The 21,456-nt window shown below is 51.9% G+C and overlaps 1 protein-coding gene and 1 long non-coding RNA gene across 3 annotated transcripts; one reads left to right on the forward strand and one right to left on the reverse strand.

Annotated features, from left to right (window-relative positions):
- Positions 1–366: 366 nt before the first annotated feature.
- On the forward strand, positions 367–4,868 carry LOC128798545 (uncharacterized). 2 transcript variants are annotated; one of them, XM_053962197.1, is made up of 10 exons: positions 367–569; positions 928–999; positions 1,087–1,158; positions 1,796–1,903; positions 2,072–2,143; positions 2,778–2,849; positions 3,051–3,122; positions 3,209–3,244; positions 3,877–4,042; positions 4,572–4,868. In XM_053962197.1, exons 1-10 carry the CDS (start codon positions 473–475, stop codon positions 4,756–4,758), a joined length of 954 nt encoding a protein of 317 aa, XP_053818172.1. In that variant the 5' UTR covers positions 367–472; the 3' UTR covers positions 4,759–4,868. The 2 variants fall into 2 exon arrangements, with proteins under 2 accessions (XP_053818172.1, XP_053818173.1); XM_053962198.1 differs by lacking the exon at positions 3,209–3,244.
- A 12,747-nt stretch (positions 4,869–17,615) lies between these two features.
- On the reverse strand, positions 17,616–18,360 carry LOC128798701 (uncharacterized). Its single transcript, XR_008434515.1, has 3 exons — positions 18,158–18,360; positions 17,729–17,800; positions 17,616–17,641 (listed from the first exon to the last, which is right to left on the reverse strand). It is a non-coding gene; the product is annotated as an uncharacterized LOC128798701 (long non-coding RNA).
- Between the last annotated feature and the right edge of the window lie 3,096 nt (positions 18,361–21,456).

Here is a 21,456-nt window from a genome sequence, read left to right on the forward strand (position 1 = left end):
CCCCGGCCTGACTGGGCACCCGGGCAGCCCGAGGGGCGGCGGAATTTTACACTCCAGGGACACAGCCTGACCAGCAATGCCAGCAGCAGGTTTTGCTGAGCAATGGCCCTTGGATCAAGCAAAACATTTCCAATCAGGGCAGTCCATTTGTACAGATGGGGCTACACTCTGGAGGTACAGCCAAGGCCATGAGCTCACAGCGGGCTGAGGTCATAGCGGGCTGAGGTCACAGCAGTCTCTGGGGTCACAGCAGGCTCTGGGGTCACAGCAGACTAAGGTTACAGCAGGCTCTGAGGTCACAGAGATGCGAGAGCCCCGTGGCTGCACAGCACCACAAGGACCGAGCAGTCAGTCCTTGAGCACAACTGTTGCGGCAGCAGCGGCGGTGGCAGCAGCGGTGCTGACATTGGGACAGCGGTGTCAGGACAGCGGTGGCAGCAAGAGCTGCAGGACTGGCAGAGGGCAAGGCACCATGGCCCTTGCTCTGCGCCTCTTCCTCCCGCTCCTCCTGGCCGCGGCCCTGCCTGCCAGGGCTGCCCAGGCTGCTCCGCTGCAAGTGCGGGGAGCAGGTGAGCCAGCAGCCTGGCTCCCCTTTCCCGGGACAGCGCTCCCTGCTCCCTGGGAAGCGCTGGGGTATGGTTTTCCCCTGGGCTTGAGGGAGGGTTTCCTCTGTGGGAGGGAGAGAGCCCCCATGGGGGCTGGGCTGCTCCAGCCGCCCTCCCAGGGATGTTGCACAACACAAGGAAATCATGTGGAGAGTGACCAGGAGCCAGCTCAGAGCTCCCCAGGCCCCTGTGCAGCTTTGGCCATGGCCATTCACATGAGGCTCCCATGGCCTTACCCGGCCCCCTTGCCGTGCCCAGTTCCCAAAGGCACAGGGGGATCCCAGCACACCAGGAAATGGCTCTCATCTGTGCTCCCTTCTAGATGAGCATGCTAGGAAGGCTTCTCCAGCAGCTTGGCTCCATGCAGATTTCCAGCCTCTTAAGCCTCCTGCAGGTATGCTGTCAATGTTCCTAAGAGAATAATCATTGGCAACCTGGCAGGAAGCCGGTGACAGAAGCTCCTGTGCCTGTTGTGTTACAGGTGTGTCTGCAGGGAGGACTTTCCCAGGTCCTCTGGTGGATGTTGCACATAAGCCCCACTCCCATCGCAGGGGTGAGTAGTGTGTCCCTGCTGACCCCACAGGCTGAGCCCTGGTTTTGTGGGATCTATTCCTGGGAAATGCAAACACATCTCTTGAGCTCCTCCAAGAGGGAGGCACAAACCTACAGGAGACAGTAAGTCCCTGGAGGCATCCAAACACATGGAGAGGACACTGAGTGATGTGGAGAGACGCCGTGGTGGGTGCATTTCCCTCAGCCTTCCCCTGGGACTCAGCAGCCGGGGGCATTCCCTGCACATCTGGACACGCCGTGCCTGGCACAGCGGGAAGGGATCCATGGCAGCCTGGCTGCCCCGCTGCTGCTTTCACGGCCTGCAGGGCTGTTTCCCAGCCTGGCCTGGCTGCAGCTTCTCCCCAGCCTCTGCAGGAAGGCACTTTGCAGCAGCTGACAGGGAGCCCAAACTGCACCATGGGCCACGCACACCCTGAGATCCCCTGCAATTTCCTGGTCTCTGAGCACATCTGGAGGGGCAGCTGTTTGCAGGAGGGAGGGCCCTGGAGCAGCCCCAATAACCTGGTCTTTAGCCTGAATCTCATCCATGACATAGACGAGCATTACCTCCTGAAGATGCCGCCTTCCTGTTGGGAAACAGCCCCGCCTGATCCAGCTGTCCCTTTTCCCTTCTCCAGAGATGGACAGAGAGGCTGTGCTGAAGGCTGAGTTTCCCAGAGGAAGCAGTGGCTCATTGGCAGCCTCTGCTGCAGGAAGGGAGGCGATGCCAGGCACAGTCACTGGAGGTAATTGCTGTGTCTCTGGGCCTGAGCCCTGCTGAGGCTTCAGCTGCCCTCTCTGCTGCTTGGCAGTGTGGGCACACAGCATTACCTGAGCCCCTTGCAGTGCTCACTTCTCCATAGAAGGCGATCCCAGCACACCATGGAACATTTCCTATCTGTTCTCCTTTCTAGGTTGGGACCGTGACTTGCATCATTTGGAAAGACTGGCAAACCATGGTTTAAGGGTCTTGGAGCTTGGTGAAGGTTGGTTATCAGCAACTCTTTCCTAACAGAGTGATCATTGTCCAGAGTAATATTCATGTGTGATTTCCTTTAAGATGCTTTGAAGTTTGATGGATTCTGGAAATCCTGTCCTCCAAATTTCTACTCTTGTGCTCAACAGTGATCCCACAGGATCGCTGTCAGTGGGAGGAAGGAGCATTTGGCTGTCCATCTTCCACCCATGTGCAATGCCAGTGTGTCCTTCCATGTTGTGTGCTCTGTGCAGCCAGGGAGAAGAGCAGAGAGGGAAGGGGCTGGGCCCAGGGCTGTGCCCCGGGGCTGAGCCTTTCACAGCTCCTTTGCCGGCCCCAGGGAGCCTGAGCTGCTGCTGCTGCTGCTGCTGCCAAAGCCTGGCCCTGCCTGGGGCTGGGTTTAGAGCTGCTGGCAGCTGCAGGGAGTCCTTTCTGCCCCGACTGCCCAGCAAGGGGCTCCTTCCATCCCAGTGTGGGGCCGCCGCAGGCACGTGGTCCCCCTGCCCCTGGTCCTGAGTGGGAGGCAGAGCTGAGCGAGTGCCTTGGAGGCCACCAATCACCCAGGGGCACTCACTGCCACTCTGGCCTGAAGGAGAATCTTCAGCAGAGACACAGGAGCTGTTCTGTGCTGCCTTTCTTTGCAGCTGAACGTGATGATGAAGATGATCTGGATTCCCAACCCATACCCATTACTGAGCCTCAGGGAGATGCTGAGGGTAGGTCAAGGCCTTTCCCCCTGGGAGAGCTGCCAGCTCAGAGCCCAAAGCTCAGCCAGGGGGGCATCGCTGCAGGTGCCAGGACAGAACCACGCACGTGTGTGCCCTTGCCCTGCGCCATCCCCTCAGCACTCCTGCGGCTCAGTGCTGCCCGTGCAGATCTGCAGAGATGACAGAGCTTCTGTGCCTGTTGTGTTACAGGTGTGTCTGCAGGGAGGACTTTCCCAGGTCCTCTGGTGGATGTTGCACATAAGCCCCACTCCCATCGCAGGGGTGAGTAGTGTGTCCCTGCTGACCCCACAGGCTGAGCCCTGGTTTTGTGGGATCCATTCCTGGGAAATGCAAATATTTCTCTTAAGGTCCCCTGAGAAGGAAGAACAAACCTACAGGAGACAGTAAGTCCCTGGACGAATCCAAACATCTGGAACAAACCCTGAGTGATGTGGAGAGATGTGGTGGTCGGTGCATTTCCCTCAGCCTTCCCCTGGGACTCGGCAGCCGGGGGCATTCCCTGCACATCTGGACACACCGTGCCCGGCACAGCGGGAAGGGATCCATGGCAGCCTGGCTGCCCCGCTGCTGCTTTCACGGCCTGCAGGGCTGTTTCCCAGCCTGGCCTGGCTGCAGCTTCTCCCCAGCCTCTGCAGGAAGGCATTTGGCAGCGGCTGACAGGGAGGCCAAACTACACCATGGGCCTGAGATCCCCTGCAATTTCCTGGTCTCTGGGTTGATGCAGAGAGGCAGCTGTTTGCAGGAGGGAGGGCCCTGGAGCAGCTCCAAAACCCTGGCCATTTTCCTTGTCTTTATCCACCCTTTGACAAGTATTGCTTGGAGCAGAACAGCACAGCACAGAGGAATTATGGCATGCAGGCTCAGGGGTTTGGCTACTGGGCAGTCCTGTGCCAAGGGGCGGCAAGGCCCCAGCTCTGGGGGAAACAGAGACCAAGGACCTCCTGTCCCTCTGCACCGTGCTGCCAGCTCAGCAGTGGAGCACAGCACGGGCTCACACTCCCCATTGCTCCCACAGATGCAGCCGGCACCTCAACACATGCTGACAAGACCTGGAAAAGCATGAGAAGAGTTTTCTGCTGGGGAACATCTTGTTTGGTTAAGTTGATGGCCATTGTGCTTGGTGCAGCACTTTGCCTGATGATTTGCTCTGCTGGAATCTGGTATTGCTGGAAGAGAAAATGGTGAGTGTTTTGGTGATCTCGACCTCAAACAGCTTCCTTTAATGGCTGCTGATAGTCAGGGAACATTGCCCGTGAGGCTGCAGTGGAGCTGCGGCCAGTCTGTGGTTGTCCAAAGAACTCCGCTGAGGGTTCTGCTGCTGCCCAGTGCTTTCATTGGCCTCTTCATTGCTGGGCCTTGTCCTGGGGGGCCCGCTGGGGCTGCAGCCAGTGCTGGCTCCCACTGAGGCTGCCTGGCCAAGAGCAGCCCCGGGGGCACAGGGCACAGGCAGAGCAAGGTGGGGAGGAGAAAGAGCAGGGACGAGATTACCCTTGCAAGGCAGTCGTGCTCTGGGGCCCACTCCTGGCCAGGGAGCCTGCCCAGAGCCGTCCCCTGCTCGCCGGGGCCTTGAGGGGCAGCTGTCCAGCTGGGCCAAGCTGTGCCAGCAGCTCCAGCCGGGCTGGGGAGCCTTGCCAGCTCTGGGCCCTGCTGTGCAGGAGGGTCCCAGTGTGCCACTGGCAGCTGGGGCCTCAGCCACTCCTCTCTCCAAAGGTGCTCTTCAGAAGACAAGCCTAACAACTCCGGCAAAGAGAACTTGACCCGTCCTCCCAGCTCTTCACTTCTGTCCCCATCTGCCCTGCCGCAGCTGCAGCACCCTTTTGAGCCCTTTCCAAAACTCATCCCTCCAGAAAACCCTCCGCCCCTGAGCCCCCTGGTCCTGTTCCCCAACTACGACTAAAGGTGGTGTCTTCGTTTGAAAAGACAGGAGTCTGTGACGGAAGGCAAGGGCCTCCCGTGAAATGGAAAAGGTAAACCCCCTCCCTCCAAGTTACCATAATTTCAAAATAAAAAGGCTCTCAGGAAAAGATGTAGGAATGGCAATAACAGTTCTTTACTAGGAAAAAAAAGAAACTAAATTAAAAAAAACAATGTAATTAGTGCAAACAAAACTACTGATAGAGTCAGAAACCTGACACCCTGATGAGTTAGGGTGTTGGTGATAGTCCAGTTAAATGGTGGCTGCTCCTCCTGCTCCTGGAGTGGCAGATGAAATGCTGTTGAAGTGATGATCCAGTAGAAGGGTGTCGTTTTCCCTGAAGGTCTGGTGATAGAGTAGATGGGCCTGGTCTTCCTCTGGGAATCCAGTGAAGAGGCTGAGGCTGAGTTGCTCTCTCAAGAAATGCTGATTTTATGCAGGTAGGGATGCTTGGCTCCTTCCTCTGGGTGGAGCATCTCACAATGGGATGATGTAACTTTATCAGTCATGCAGTGAGCCATTCAATGGCACATTAACAGATGAATTCTCCCCGGAGGGAGACATTGTTCTTGGAAAAGATAAGAAAACTGCCCAACAGATGGCAAATACAATAGATGCTTATTTTACAAGCCAGGACAGGTGGGCAGGCCTCTTCTGCCATGGCAGGTCTTGGCACACATTTTATGTTCAAATAAAAAATAGAGTGGTCATAGATATGTCCGGGTGGTACCACCAGCAAAGCCCAGCTGGCACCAGCGCTGGCTGAGCTCCGTGCCCAGGAGCAGCCGTGGATGCCCACGGTGAGGGCAGGCAGGAGCCAGGCAGGGGCCGCTGTGAGCAGCAGCGGGGCCCCGAGGGGCTGGGGGAGCCCATGCTGAGCGTCCCTGGGCTGAGGGCACATTTCCTCCTGTGGGATCATCTGGGCCTGCACTTCATGAGGCACACAGGGATGTTTTGGGCTCTCTGCTGAGCTGTGCAGGGATCCCTCATGAGGCACACAGGAGTATTTCTGGCCTCTCTTAAGGTGTGCCGGGATCCCTCATGAGCTGTGCATCAGGCTAAATGTGAGGGGTTTATTTTACTCTTCTCAGCACAGCAAAGGGAAACTTGGCCAAGGTTTTGCAAAGCTGGGAGAAAGCCTCTTGCAAAGCCTTGGGCCCAAAAGGCTGTGGGCACAGGGGCCGGGCGGAGCCCATCCCCTGGGGCCAGGCCGGGTGAAGCAATACGCGGAATAAATAAATAGACTCCATAACCTAGGGTAGTTATGAAGTGGGTATGTATGTCAGTGCCCGACACAAGTTTTGGAGAGCTATCTCACTTGTGCCGGGCGCTGACATACATACCCACTTCATAACTACCCCTAGGTTATAGAGTCTATTTATTTATTCCACGTTTCGCTTCAGTTGGCAACCACAAAGGGACTGCTCTGCTCACCCGCGGGTCCGGTTGGGAGCAGACACCCTCAGGCGCCGCGGGGCTCTTCCCTGGAGGGACTCTGCGCCTGGGCTGTACACTGCGGGGAGCAGACCACGGCCCGTCGACTAGCGGATGAAAGCGGTATGTATTAATTTATTTTCTTAAGGTTGGCACTGATAAGTCGCAAAAAGACGTTTTTGCGCGCAGATTTGCCCAGGGGCTTGCAAGCAGACCGCCACCGGGGGAGAGGCCGGCGGCGGGAGGACCTCCCCTGCTGATAGCGTGGCTCGGGGAGGAAGAAGTCGCGATTTCAGTGTGTGCTGTGTGTCCCGATTGCAGTGTGGTGTGTCCCGATTGCAGTGTGGTGTGTCCCGATTGCGGTGTGGTGTGTCCCAGTTTCGGTGTGGTGTGTCTGTTACGTCCGGACGTGCGTGCTTGTGTGTGTGTGTGTGTGTGTATGTGTGAGTGAAACGGTGAAGCGCGGTGCAGCGTTGCTTAAGATACAGAGACGCGGCGTGGCGGTGCTGGAGAGCGCATGCGCGGGGCAGCTCTCAGCCCACACTGCCTGACAGAGCGGGTGGTGCGCATGCGCGGGGCAGCTCAGCCACACTACCTGATAGAGCGGGTGGTGCGCATGCGTGGTACAGGCTGTCCCTGGCGAGTGGGGGGAGCGCGGCGCGGGGCTTAAGTCGGGGCTTGCAAAGGTGCTTTAGGCGCGGCCCAGCTGATAGCGCAGCGGGCGTGCGGGCACAAGCCGCGGTTTGAGGAGCTGCTTTGAATGCCGCTAGCTGATAGCGCAGCTAGTGGGAGCGTGGTACAAGCTAGGAGTTACAAGCACCACTTACAAGCATCGCTGGTTAGTAAAGGGCTTGCAAAAGTAGCCAGCGAGCCCGGCTGGGCTAAGAGTTAAGTGTTTGTTATACAATAGTACTGCCCTTTAGTGTTAAAAGCTGTCACTGGGAGATCCTTTGCATTACAGGGCGGATAAAGGGGGGATGAATGTGTGTGAATGAGAGGCGGGCTGGTTACCCCAGACCTGCTAAGCGAGAGCAGCAGTCTCCCATGCTGCGTTTCCGTCTTTTTCGCGAGAAAAGCGGCCAGCAAAGAGACGAAGCGAGTGGTAAAAAAAGTGAGAGAACCCCGCCTTAGACTAGGTCTCAGAGAAAGAGTGGGACCTCTTAGTGGGGGGGGGGAACAAAAGGTAATTAACTAGAAAAAAAAATATAATTAAAAGGTAAAAAGAAGGTTTTCTTGGCATAATCTATTGGGAAAAATAAAAGGTAAAATGTGCGGGAGGAGCACAATTCTGCTGGATTGAGGGGTTCATGTTCCAAGAGCATCCAAGGTTAAGTTTGCTGAGTTGTTGAGAGCACCCAAGATTGAGTAAAATTTTGCCAGTTTGAAGAGAAGTCTGACAGGATCTAGAGTTGAGAATCACACAGCTAGATTGAGGGGTATCCAAGATTACTGGGACTAGCCAGGGACACCTAAAAATGTAATAGGTGTGTTAAAAAATAAAAGGTACCTTATTGTTGTGGTTGTTTTGTTGTGTGTGAGAGTAAGTAAAAAAATAAAGTTAAGTGAATGTAGACGAATGAAAGTATATGTATGCATCCTGCCCTGTTAAGCAGCCTCACTGTGCTTCCCTGCTGTGACCGACAAGCACAAGTTACGAACTCTCAGAACTGAAAAAGTTCAATCAAATATTGCTTCCATTGATGACCATGATATTGTCTAAAGGAGGAGGCAAGATAGCCTCCTACAAGTACATTAGAATATAATACCTTGTTACAATTTATGTTATCTAAGTGAGAACAAAAGAAACTACCCCAGCAAACCTTCTAGTTGTAATTCTAAAGCTAAGAAAAGTGAAAAAAAAAAAAGAAGTAAAATTCCTAGCTGATACTAGAGCAACATAATCAGTTCTAAATACAGCTTTGATGCCCATAAGGGGTGATTATGCTATAGTTACAAGAGCGACTGGCCAAACTGAAAAGGCATTTTCTTTAGGCCACTGAAATACAAACTAGGAAAGCAGTGGGGGATCCACAAATTTCTATATATGCCCAATTCCCCTGAGCCACTTTTGGGCAGAGATTTGCTGGGACAATTACAAGCAACTATTACATTTAAAAATGGGGAGATGACTCTGGAGGTAAATGATCAAAAGTATGTAGAAGTATTGAGTTTGATATTAACCACCAGTGAAGTCATGAGAGAAACTGAAATTGATAAAAAGATAATGAATCAAGTATTTCCTAGGGTATGGGTCTCCAATGTACCGAAGAGCGAAAAACACTGCCCTATACAGATCAAGTTAAAAGAGGGAAAGCAACCTGTCAAGCTTAAACAGTAAGGATAGAGAAGGGACTAGCTCAGTAATTGAGAACTTTTTGCGTCTTAGATTATTTTAATACCCCCATTCTACCAGTTCGCAAACCTGATGGGTCATACTGGTTAGTACAGGATCTGCGAGCCACAAACAAGGTAACTGAAGATTTGTATCCTGTGGTGGCCAATCCCTACACGTTATTAACTTGCTTAACACCCGAGCTAACTTGGTTTACCGTTTTAGATTTAAAAGATGCCTTCTTTTGCCTTCCTATCCACAAAGCCAGCCAGAAAATTTTTGCATTTGAATGGGAAAATCCTAAGAGCGGGCGAAGAACTCAACTGACATGGACCAGACTCCCACAAGGATTCAAAACTCACCCACTTTGTTTGGAGAACAACTTGCAAAAAATTAGAAACCTGGGAAGCCCCTCCAGAGGAAGGGAAGCTGCTACAGTACGTAGATGACATCCTGATAGCCACACAGACAAGAGAAGCATGCATGGCCTGGACGGTAAGCCTCTTGAACTTTTTAGACCTCCAAGGGTACTGAGTGTCAAAGAAAAAAGCCCAAGTAGTAAAACAGCAAGTAACTTATCTGGGTTACGAAGTCAGTGCTGGACAACGTACCTTGGGCCAAAGCCAGAAGGAGGCAATATGCCAGACCCCAAAACCTCAGACTGTAACAGAACTACGAACTTTCCTGGGGATGACAGGGTGGTGCAGGTTATGGACCTATAACTATGGACTGTTTGTTAAGCCCTTATATGAACTGATTGCAACTGAAAGCAGGAAGATCCAATGGACAAAGGAAGCTACGCAAGCCTTCAACCAGCTGAAAAAAGCCCTCATGTCAGCTCCAGCCCTGGGATTGCCGGACACGAGTAAGCCTTTCCTTTTGTTCTCCCATGAGAAGCAAGGAATCGCCTTAGGAATACTAGCACAGGACCTCGGCCCATACCGGAGGGCCGTGGCTTATTTCTCTAAGCAATTGGATACAGCAGCTGAAGGGTGGCCTGGGTGCCTCAGAGCTGTTGCAGCAGTCGTACTGAACATCCAAGAGGCACGCAAATTCACCCTGGGCCAGAAAATGACTGTGCTAGTGTCTCACACAGTGTCTGCAGTGCTGGAGGTAAAAGGTGGGCATTGGCTTTCCCCACAACGGCTCCTGAGATACCAAGCTATTATAGTAGAGCAAGATGATGTAGAAATAGTAGTGACTAACATTGTCAATCCAGCCTCCTTCCTCAGTAGAAACCAAGGGGAACCAGTGGAACATGACTGCCTAAAGACCATCGAAGCCTCCTACTCCAGCCGCCCTGACTTGAAGGACACCCCTCTCGAGAAGGCAAAAGTCTGGTTTACTGATGGAAGCAGTTATATCATCAGTGGAAAACGGCACGCCGGGTAGGCAGTTACAACGTGCAAGGAGGTAATAGAATCTGGGCCCCTACCAACGAATACCTCTGCGCAGAAGGCCAAGATAATTGCTCTTACTCGGGCCCTAGAATTGGCAAGAGGGAAAGAAATAAACATCTACACGGACTCGAAGTATGCATTTGGAGTAGTGCATGCTCACGGAGCCATTTAGAAAGAGAGGGGACTGCTGAACTCTCAAAAGAAAAATATTAAAGATGCATCAGAAGTACTGCGACTTCTGGAAACAGTCCAGTTGCCAGAGAAAGTAGCAATCATGCACATTAAAGCACATCAGAAGATAAACTCAGAATTGGAAGAAGTAAACGAGCTGGCAGATAGGGAAGCAAAAGAAGCAGCAAAAATTGAGGTAATAACTGAGGCGGCCCTGATTCCAGATGGGCAAATTTCCCTCGAAGGTAAGCCAAAATACAACAAATGAGACAAAAAAAAAAAAAAAAAAAAAAAAAAAAAAGAAAAGAAAAGAGACTATAACCAAGAGGGATGGGCCACCACAGAAGGAAAATTAGTTATACCCTCCTATTTATTATGGTCCCTAATAAGAGAGGAACACCAGAAAACCATTGGGGTATTGATGCTCTATATAAATATCTAAATGAAAGGATCATAGCTAGACATTTATGAGCAACTATCACCCAAGTGACTCAACAATGTGACCTTTGCCTCCAGACCAACCCCAAAAATACTCCCAAACCAAAACTTGGCCAGACTGGGAAGGGTCGTGGGCCGGGGCAGCAATAGCAGATCGATTTCACGGAATTGCCAAGAAAAGGGGGGTATTAATTTTTACTGGTACGAACAGATACCTTTTCAGGATGGCCAGAAGCATTCCCCACCAGGACTTCTAAAGCTTGGGAAGTAACTAAGGTATTGGTACAGGAAATCATACCACTCTTTGGAGTCCTGGCCACAATCTCCTCAGATAGAGGACCACATGTTACCACAGAATTAGTGCAACAAGTTAGCCAATACTTGGGCATAGACTGAGAACTTCACACCCCATATAACCCACCGTCAAGTGGTCAAGTAATCATTTGATCAAACGACAAATTATACGACTGGACAAGAAGCTAATTTATCATGGCCTAAATGCCTCCCATTAGCACTACTGAGGATTCGAACCAAACCCAAGACTAAAGAACCCCTTTGAATTGCTTTATGAGAAACCATATGGGGTGCAGAAGGGAATGTCTACCCAAGACCTGTCACTAACCTCCTATGTGTTAAGTGTCTTACAAAAAGGCCCTAGAACCACAATGAGAGAGACCGCACCAAGTGCCCCTTACTAACTTTGTGTAGTCAGCACCAATCGTATCCCACTAGCTAATAAACACAAGTCGTAACTAGTGAAATGCACTGTTTAGAACACTTTATGTCACCCCATTATAGCTTTATTAACTTTAGTTACTGTAAGTTTAATGATGTCTATTTTAACACTCATGTAAAAATTAAAGGATGTTAAAATGCATAAGCATTCTAACTTCCCTCTCTAAAACTCCTAGAATCCTGCTAAAAGAAGACTGTCATGATAGTAAGTCAGAATTTAAATCGAGACCCCTGTAGTAAAAGAATTTATAAGAAAAGGGGGGACTGAAATAGAGGTTTTTGGAGTTTACTTAAGTTAACAAAATGAATTAAGCATTTATATTTTAGCGTGTAGAGTTATCTATTGAATTTTAACCTTTTACTTAAGAAACCTCTGCCTGGTGCAAAGGGCATAAGAAAACGCAAATTTCTGAAGCTTCTTGTGTAAAGAACAATACCAGAAGAGGCAAAGAACCCAGATAAAGAAGCTCCCCTGTCTCCAAGCCTATCAAGACTGACAGACATACTCAGATAAGCACCAAAGGACCAAAAGCGCACGCGCAAAGAGGAAAAGTTCAAAAGTTCAGTCATGAGGAAGACCACAATCTTCAGCCTCAGGACCACAGAGAGACCCCCGTACGACCACCACAGCAAACCACACGTGCCCAGAAGGGTGTGGACTTATTTAGCATGAGAGACGAGGACAGGCGGGGCCAGGGGTTGTATGGAAAAGTTGTGTAATGTATTGCATATGGAACATCTTTGGGAATAAAGGTGTGGGTCAGAATGAGGCCCGGGGCACAAGTTTTGGAGAGTTATCTCACTTGTGCCGGGCGCTGACATACATACCCACTTCATAACTACCCCAGGGTGTGGAGTCTATTTATTTATTCCGCATATCGCTTCAGTGGGAGACACGTCCCAAAACCTGGGAGCGGCTGCACGGGGTGCCCATGGTGGGGAAAGAGCAGAGGGGGAGAGCAAGGCTCCAGCGTGTCCTGACAGGGCCTGACTCTGTCCCCTGGGGCTGGGGGAGCTGTCCCAGGGCAGGGAGGGCCAGGGCTGGCAGGGGCTGCTCAGGGATGGGTTTGGTCCGTGTCCCTCAAAGCAGCGGCTGCCCAAGCAGCTGCGCTGGCCCCGGGCTCTCCTCCCGGCCTGCTGGGCTTTGTTGGGTGGCACAGCCTGTGCCAAGGGGCGGCAAGGGGCCTGCAGGCCCCAGCTCTGGGGGAAACAGAGAACGTCCTGGACGTATGCACCGTGCTGCCAGCTCGGCAGTGCAACACAGCACGGGCTCACGCTCCCCACTGCTCCCACAGACGTTATCACTGAAACAGGAATATTTGCCCCGGATCCAGTGCGCCTCCCAAGAATTGTCTGCCCCCAGGATGTGCGCAGGTCCTGCATGATAGGCATGGTGGTGACACTGTTCACCGTGCCCCTTGTGCTGACAGGCTGCTATCTTGGCATTCAGAAGCTGTACGAGAGCAGATGGTCAGTTGTTAATTTTTCTCCACAGTTTTCTTGTAACTCTGCTCATAGCATTGGTAGCCTGACTCGTAGTCATGCTGCACTGGAGTTGTGGCCAGTCCGTGGCTGTCCAAAGAACTCTGCTGAGGGTTCTGCTGCTGCCCAGTGCTTTCATTGGCCTCTTCATTGCTGGGCCTTGTCCTGGGGGCCCGCTGGGGCTGCAGCCAGTGCTGGCTCCCACTGAGGCTGCCTAGCCAAGAGCAGCCCCGGGGGCACAGGGCAGAGGCAGAGCAAGTTCTCAACAGTATTTGGGGCACACAGCTCAGGACAGGACAGTGCTTATTTAGTAGCTCATGTCAAGTTTCATGGTGACAGTGATGCTACTGGACAAGCAAATTTGCTGCAGTTCAGTGTTCAAACAAATCCAACCTGATGAAGGTTTGGCTTTGGCCTTGAGGCTTTGCTCTTTGTGTGAGCCCTGTTCTGGATTGATTCCCACTCAGTCTTGGAGCCAGTTTTGGGTGAAGGCTCATCCCGGCCCTGACCCTTGGCAGTTCTGGGCTCAAAGGGACCACCAAGGCTGCACTGCACATGACTGGGGTTCAGGGCTCCATTATCAAAGGGCTTTGAGAAGTTTAAATTACTGTATTTTTACTATTTGCTTTTCTTTATGGCATTCATTCACCTTTTTTCGCTTAGTTTATAAAAAAAAAAACAACTTCTTTTCCAGTGCTTTTCAGTTATTTGATATAGTGAATGATGGCATAATTATCCCATGGCTGAATGAGAAAATTGTAAGTACTACAAAATGAAATAATATTTACACACTCATGTCTTTCACAGACTCATGAAACTTATGTTGGTTTGATGTGACCAACAGAAGAGTTTTGCTCTGCTTTTAATTCAAACAAGAAGCAGTGCTGGAACCTGTTGAGAAGAGTCTCTTCACTTCATAGCTAAAGCAAACTGCCAGCGTTCTTTTTTCCAGTTCTGGGCAGGAAGATAAAAATCTCTCAGCAGAAAATACTCGAGTGAAGTAACTGATATAAATTAGGGACTTGTCTGTTTGCTCCCTAAGCCCTGAGTTCCTCAGAGCTGCAGCTCCCTGCTCTCTCTGCAGACAGAGGCTGGCTGTGGATGACAGTCACGTGTCTGGCCTGGTGCCCACCAGGTGCACACACGAGCTGAGGGATCATCCCTGCACGCCCCATCCTGGAAGAACCGAGGTCATTGATGAATCTGACACGGTTTTATGGCATGGCAGCAAAAGAAGGCAAAAGAAAGGCTACAATTGGTACCATTCCAACCATTTGACATTTTGCCATGTGTAATGCAGATAGGAACTACAAGTTTCCTATTCATGCACAATTTGCTGTCTGAGAGCACTCCGTTCTCAAATCACAGGGCCTTGCAGGTCTGTGTCTGAGATGACTTTAAAAACAAAAACAACCTTTATGTGCAACACCGGTGTATCAAAACTTCACAATACAAATCACAAGCTGATTTCTGCTTTTAAGTGGATGAAAAAAAAAACAAAAAGCAAAAGTAAAACTGTGATCAAATAAAACAGGCAAACACAATAACCACCAAGAAAACAACAAAACCAACACAAACATCCCCACAAATCCAGAAAAAGATAAAAATCAGGTGAAGGAGGCAGAGATCCAAGAGCAACAAATGGGCAGAGGAACTACAGGAAGGACAGATCATAAGAAAGGAGAGATAAGAAGTGGCTATGGCATCAAACTAGCCAGGGGATATGAGATAGTGTTCTCACCCTTCTGAAAACAATCTGACATAAAAATGAACAGAAAATAAATTATGATGACTGTGATAATGGGAGTCTGCATGTTTAGCTTTAATATATCCATTGGGTGTGAGTTGTGTTTTCCTTGTTAAGTCATATCATCTGGCAAGGGGTTTTTTTCTGTGCAAAGAAAAACACTGCAGTGGAAAAGGAGGCCGGCTGGGAAAACATGAAAAGCAAGAGCTAAAAATAAAGTACTCATTTTTAATATGTTGTTTGGTTGGTTTGCTGGTTGTTCATGGGTTTTTTGTCGGTCTTTGAAAGCAGCCCCTCGGATGTTAATGCACGCAACAAGTCCTTTGTAAAGGGCTGTCTTTGCAAAAAACCTGCCAGTTCTGTGATGCAAGACAGAAACAGCTTCCCTTGGGCTACACCCAGGATGTTATAAATAAATTCACTTTCAAAGGTGGAGTTCTTAATGGTTAATTATTACAGTAAGTTTTTTTGGATTGTTAATGAATATAATGAGTTGTTATACAATTAATGTGATAAGTTATTACGTTGAATGTACAGTTGTTTAAGTGTATGCATATGGCTACTAAACAGAGAAAGGGGGGTAGTAGTAAGGTGCAAGAGTAAGAATCTTCTAGAAAAGTGACATCATAGGGTGATGACAGCAACTGGAACTACGACTGGGAAACAAGCCACCCAGTAAGTTTGCTGTGTTCCAAAATGATTGGTCAGGACTGCACCATCTTATAGAGCAATCAGCCACCAAGAAAAGGACCGGTCGGCAAGAGGATCCAAAGCGCACCAATCGAGCACCCCCAAGAGTCTTTAAAAATCCCTGGGTGCGGAGCAGCCGGGCTCTTTCAAGGGCACCTTGTGTCCCCAGGAACACCTTGTCACACAGCGCTGTTAGAGCTACCTCTGGCTTGTGGCGCAGGCCCTAGGCTTACCCTGAGGCCTCGGCCTCTGTTGTTCTAAGTTTTAATAAACAGGCACATTTTTTTAAAAAGTCATCAGCCTCCTTTTAATTTCATTTTGCCTGTTTACCACAAGGAGGCCCAGCAGCTCCTTGCTGAGGGCCCATGACATGCAAGAACTGGCACTCAGAATACTAAATCAATTAAAAAGAAAAGGATGGGGGAAGGCAGCAGTGAGTCGGGCTTATGTGCAACATCCACCAGAGGACCTGGGAAAGTCCTCCCTGCAGACACACCTGTAACACAACAGCCACAGAAGCTTCTGTCATCTCTGCACGGGCAGCACTGAGCCGCAGGAGCGCTGAGGGGATGGCGCAGGGCAAGGGCACACACGTGCGTGGTTCTGTCCTGGCACCTGCAGCGATGCCCCCCTGGCTGAGCTTTGGGCTCTGAGCTGGCAGCTCTCCCAGGGGGAAAGGCCTTGACCTACCCTCAGCATCTCCCTGAGGCTCAGTAATGAGTATGGGTTGGGAATCCAGATCATCTTCATCATCACGTTCAGCTGCAAAGAAAGGCAGCACAGAACAGCTCCTGTGTCTCTGCTGAAGATTCTCCTTCAGGCCAGAGTGGCAGTGAGTGCCCCTGGGTGATTGGTGGCCTCCAAGGCACTCGCTCAGCTCTGCCTCCCACTCAGGAGCAGGGGCAGGGGGACCACGTGCCTGCGGCGGCCCCACACTGGGATGGAAGGAGCCCCTTGCTGGGCAGTAGGGGCAGAAAGGACTCCCTGCAGCTGCCAGCAGCTCTAAACCCAGCCCCAGGCAGGGCCAGGCTTTGGCAGCAGCAGCAGCAGCAGCAGCTCAGGCTCCCTGGGGCCGGCAAAGGAGCTGTGAAAGGCTCAGCCCCGGGGCACAGCCCTGGGCCCAGCCCCTTCCCTCTCTGCTCTTCTCTCTGGCTGCACAGAGCACACACTGGCATTGCACATGGGTGGAAGATGGACAGCCAAATGCTCTTTCCTCCCACTGACAGCGATCCTGTGGGATCACTGTTGAGCACAAGAGTAGAAATTTGGAGGACAGGATTTCCAGAATCCATCAAACTTCAAAGCATCTTAAAGGAAATCACACATGAATATTACTCTGGACAATGATCACTCTGTTAGGAAAGAGTTGCTGATAACCAACCTTCACCAAGCTCCAAGACCCTTAAACCATGGTTTGCCAGTCTTTCCAAATGATGCAAGTCACGGTCCCAACCTAGAAAGGAGAACAGATAGGAAATGTTCCATGGTGTGCTGGGATCGCCTTCTATGGAGAAGTGAGCACTGCAAGGGGCTCAGGTAATGCTGTGTGCCCACACTGCCAAGCAGCAGAGAGGGCAGCTGAAGCCTCAGCAGGGCTCAGGCCCAGAGACACAGCAATTACCTCCAGTGACTGTGCCTGGCATCGCCTCCCTTCCTGCAGCAGAGGCTGCCAATGAGCCACTGCTTCCTCCTGGGAAACTCAGCCTTCAGCACAGCCTCTCTGTCCATCTCTGGAGAAGGGAAAAGGGACAGCTGGATCAGGCGGGGCTGTTTCCCCAACAGGAAGGCGGCATCTTCAGGAGGTAATGCTCGTCTATGTCATGGATGAGATTCAGGCTAAAGACCAGGTTATTGGGGCTGCTCCAGGGCCCTCCCTCCTGCAAACAGCTGCCCCTCCAGATGTGCTCAGAGACCAGGAAATTGCAGGGGATCTCAGGGTGTGCGTGGCCCATGGTGCAGTTTGGGCTCCCTGTCAGCTGCTGCCAAAGTGCCTTCCTGCAGAGGCTGGGGAGAAGCTGCAGCCAGGCCAGGCTGGGAAACAGCCCTGCAGGCCGTGAAAGCAGCAGCGGGGCAGCCAGGCTGCCATGGATCCCTTCCCGCTGTGCCAGGCACGGCGTGTCCAGATGTGCAGGGAACCCCCGGCTGCTGAGTCCCAGGGGAAGGCTGAGGGAAATGCACCCACCACGGCGTCTCTCCACATCACTCAGTGTCCTCTCCATGTGTTTGGATGCCTCCAGGGACTTACTGTCTCCTGTAGGTTTGTGCCTCCCTCTTGGAGGAGCTCAAGAGATGTGTTTGCATTTCCCAGGAATAGATCCCACAAAACCAGGGCTCAGCCTGTGGGGTCAGCAGGGACACACTACTCACCCCTGCGATGGGAGTGGGCTTATGTGCAACATCCACCAAGGACTGGGAAAGTCCTCCCTGCAGACACACCTGTAACACAACAGGCACAGGAGCTTCTGTCACCGGCTTCCTGCCAGGTTGCCAATGATTATTCTCTTAGGAACATTGACAGCATACCTGCAGGAGGCTTAAGAGGCTGGAAATCTGCATGGAGCCAAGCTGCTGGAGAAGCCTTCCTAGCATGCTCATCTAGAAGGGAGCACAGATGAGAGCCATTTCCTGGTGTGCTGGGATCCCCCTGTGCCTTTGGGAACTGGGCACGGCAAGGGGGCCGGGTAAGGCCATGGGAGCCTCATGTGAATGGCCATGGCCAAAGCTGCACAGGGGCCTGGGGAGCTCTGAGCTGGCTCCTGGTCACTCTCCACATGATTTCCTTGTGTTGTGCAACATCCCTGGGAGGGCGGCTGGAGCAGCCCAGCCCCCATGGGGGCTCTCTCCCTCCCACAGAGGAAACCCTCCCTCAAGCCCAGGGAAAAACCATACCCCAGCGCTTCCCAGGGAGCAGGGAGCGCTGTCCGGGAAAGGGGAGCCAGGCTGCCGGCTCACCTGCTCCCCGCACTTGCAGCGGAGCAGCCTGGGCAGCCCTGGCAGGCAGGGCCGCGGCCAGGAGGAGCGGGAGGAAGAGGCGCAGAGCAAGGGCCATGGTGCCTTGCCCTCTGCCAGTCCTGCAGCTCTTGCTGCCACCGCTGTCCTGACACCGCTGTCCCAATGTCAGCACCGCTGCTGCCACCGCCGCTGCTGCCGCAACAGTTGTGCTCAAGGACTGACTGCTCGGTCCTTGTGGTGCTGTGCAGCCACGGGGCTCTCGCATCTCTGTGACCTCAGAGCCTGCTGTAACCTTAGTCTGCTGTGACCCCAGAGCCTGCTGTGACCCCAGAGACTGCTGTGACCTCAGCCCGCTATGACCTCAGCCCGCTGTGAGCTCATGGCCTTGGCTGTACCTCCAGAGTGTAGCCCCATCTGTACAAATGGACTGCCCTGATTGGAAATGTTTTGCTTGATCCAAGGGCCATTGCTCAGCAAAACCTGCTGCTGGCATTGCTGGTCAGGCTGTGTCCCTGGAGTGTAAAATTCCGCCGCCCCTCGGGCTGCCCGGGTGCCCAGTCAGGCCGGGGAGATCCTCGGCTGACTGGTCCGCGGGGAGGGGCCGATGGTTCGCGGATAGCTCCACCGAAATAGACGAGAGGGCACTCGAGCAGCTGTAATCCTTGAGGGTTTATGGTCAGAATGGCAGAGGACGAGGGGAAGGTGGAGGGAGCAGGGAGACCAACACTCAAGGAGGGAGCAGACTCCAAGAGCCCTGAGGGAAGGCGGGACTGGGTATATAAGAGGGAAGGAGTGGGCGTGGTTGGGGTACAAACTATCCAATGGGGAATGGGTCAAGGGGAGGAATAGAATGGGGTGACATATGAGGAACCAATGAGGGCACAGAGGGGGAGTGGTTATAGCAGGTGAACCAATGGGGGGGGTTACAGAGAAGAAGAACTTTCTAGAATCGGGGAGTACATCAAACATTGATTGACAACAACAAGGGAGGGTAAAACATGTGACTGACAGGTCCCTTTAGATTTCCACTGCCTCCCAAGGGAGTGCAGGGGCCCCTCCCACACTGGAGATGTTCTTGATGGCTTCCCTCTTTTCCTGGGCATGCCACTGGAGGAGCTCCAGGCCCAGATGATCTCACTGAAGGAAATGTGCCCTCAGCCCAGGGATGCTCAGCATGGGCTCCCCCAGCCCCTCGGGCCCTGCTGCTGCTCACAGCAGCCCCTGCCTGGCTCCTGCCTGCCCTCACTGCTCCTGGGCATGGAGCTCAGCCAGTGCTGGTGCCAGCTGGGATTTGCTGGTGGTACCACCTGGACATGGGGGTGACAGCTCCATCTCTTTATGGCAACAAAAGAGCTGATTTGGGAAGCTCTCAGTCGAGGTTTACTTGAGCACTTCCAAATCATTTCCTGGCAGAAATAGAAGGCCAAACTTGCCCTTATCACAAGCAAACAGGGTGTTCCCCAACAGCAACCCGTTCTGATTCCCTTCTGTTCACCTTGGGAACAGGTGCTGTGGGGCTGGCTGCATCTGTGGGAGCAATGGGGAGCGTGAGCCCGCGCTGTGCTGCACTGCTGAGCTGGCAGCACGGTGCATACAGCCAGGACGTTCTCTGTTTCCCCCAGAGCTGGGCCTGCAGGCCCCTTGCCGCCCCTTGGCACAGGCTGTGCCACCCAACAAAGCCCAGCAGGCGGGAGGAGAGCCCAGGGCCAGCACAGCTGCTTGGGCAGTCGCTGCTTTGAGGGACATGGGCCAAACCCATCCCTGAGCAGCCCCTGCCAGCCCTGGCCCTCCCTACCCTGGGACAGCTTCCCCAGCCCCAGGGGACAGACTGTCGTAAAGTCTACAGCCCACAAAGAGATTGTCCCTGTGTCCAGGTTTAGGGCAAATTTGGAGAGAAAACGTCCAAAAGCCCCCCCCCCCCCCCCCCCCGGAAATCAAACCCACATGGCCCCTGCCCCCAGTCAGTTTGGGAAAAATTTCCTCAGAGAGAAGTGGAAAAAAACTGTTTATTTAACAGGCAAAGCACTCCCCAGCCCAAAAAATGAACAATACCAGATGACAAAACTCATGGTTGCTCTGAAGAGATGACAGATTCAGAAAATCTCTCCAGTGGATGGTGGCTCTGTTATCAGTCCCTCTGGCACTGGGAAAGGCTGCTGCCCAGAGTAGCCCCCCGTGGGCCACAAAGTGCAAGCTCTCGGTGCTTCCCCAGGTCCCGGTCCAGAGCAGGTTCGAACGGATCCAAGAAAAGGGAAAGAAAACCAGTCGAGGGAAAACTTGGACTGCCCCAGCTAGCTAAAGTAACTAAAAAGCAAAGGAGCGTGGGGTTCTGCCCTGTCCATGCCCAGACAGCACCGTGGAGTTCTGTGTTCCAGCAGACTGTGCAGGAGTGAGTGCAGTCTCTGATAACAAACTCTGTGCTTCTTCTTCTCCCCGCCTTTGCTCTCAGAGCCCGTCTGGAAGGCACACAATATAATATCCAGCATCAACAGAACACACGATCGGGGACGCGAGCATCGTAAGGTCACCCTAGGACACCCAGTAATTGTGCGCTGCTTCTCTTCCCTGCACTTGCTCCCAGAAACATCCCTCACACTGCTGGAAATGCCCACACATGGTCTGATCAGTCCCTATGCTTTTCCAGTCTGCTCTCAGAAATTTTGCAACAAGTTCATCAATAAATTCCAGGTTATCTCTGTGAATTGTACACTACAGTTTCCTTCATTTTTTTCCCCAATACCTGGAAGTTCCTCTATATAGTAATGGTCTTGAGGATCTCTGATTCTTTTCAGTCATTATGTTTGTATTGAGACAGATGAAACAGCCTTCTTGCTTTTAGGTTTGGCGCGTCTGTTTTTTTTCTTAGCATGATGGTTTACTTATTATCTGCACATGAACTTATTTTTATTTATGTTTTTTTTTTGTTCCCCAAGCAATTATTTTGACAATCTGTCGTTCACTTCTTAGTTCATGTTCCGTATATGAACAATTTTGACTCTCATTTTATCAGAATATAAAGATCTCAGAAAGCTGTATTTTTAATTTGATGACACTCTCTCACCCCACTCCCAGCTTTTACAGTGATCCTTTTGGAAACATCCCTGAGGATAGGTAGAGTTATTTGGGAAGTGCTTGGCTTAACCTGGGTAACAGATTATTATTTTTAGTGCTATAAACCAGCATTGCTTCAAGCTTCACAGCCACAGTCCTGATTTGTGGCTCACTGCATGGATGCCTGTCTGAATTAAAACAATGTTTGTGAGGCAGCTGAAGAGCTTAGACCTCAGAGATTAAAATTC

The sequence above is a fragment of the Vidua chalybeata genome, chromosome 21, assembly GCF_026979565.1.
Source record: "Vidua chalybeata isolate OUT-0048 chromosome 21, bVidCha1 merged haplotype, whole genome shotgun sequence".
NCBI classification, from domain to species: Eukaryota; Metazoa; Chordata; class Aves; order Passeriformes; family Viduidae; genus Vidua; species Vidua chalybeata.

Excerpts from the sequence above, each read along its gene's own strand:
- LOC128798545 (XM_053962197.1), top strand. The coding sequence starts at position 473 with ATGGCCCTTGCTCTGCGCCTCTTCCTCCCGCTCCTCCTGGCCGCGGCC. Across the intron at positions 1,000-1,086 it reads GCCTCTTAAGCCTCCTGCAG|GTGTGTCTGCAGGGAGGACT; the intron begins GTATGCTGTCAA and ends GTTGTGTTACAG. Across the intron at positions 1,159-1,795 it reads GCCCCACTCCCATCGCAGGG|AGATGGACAGAGAGGCTGTG; the intron begins GTGAGTAGTGTG and ends TCCCTTCTCCAG.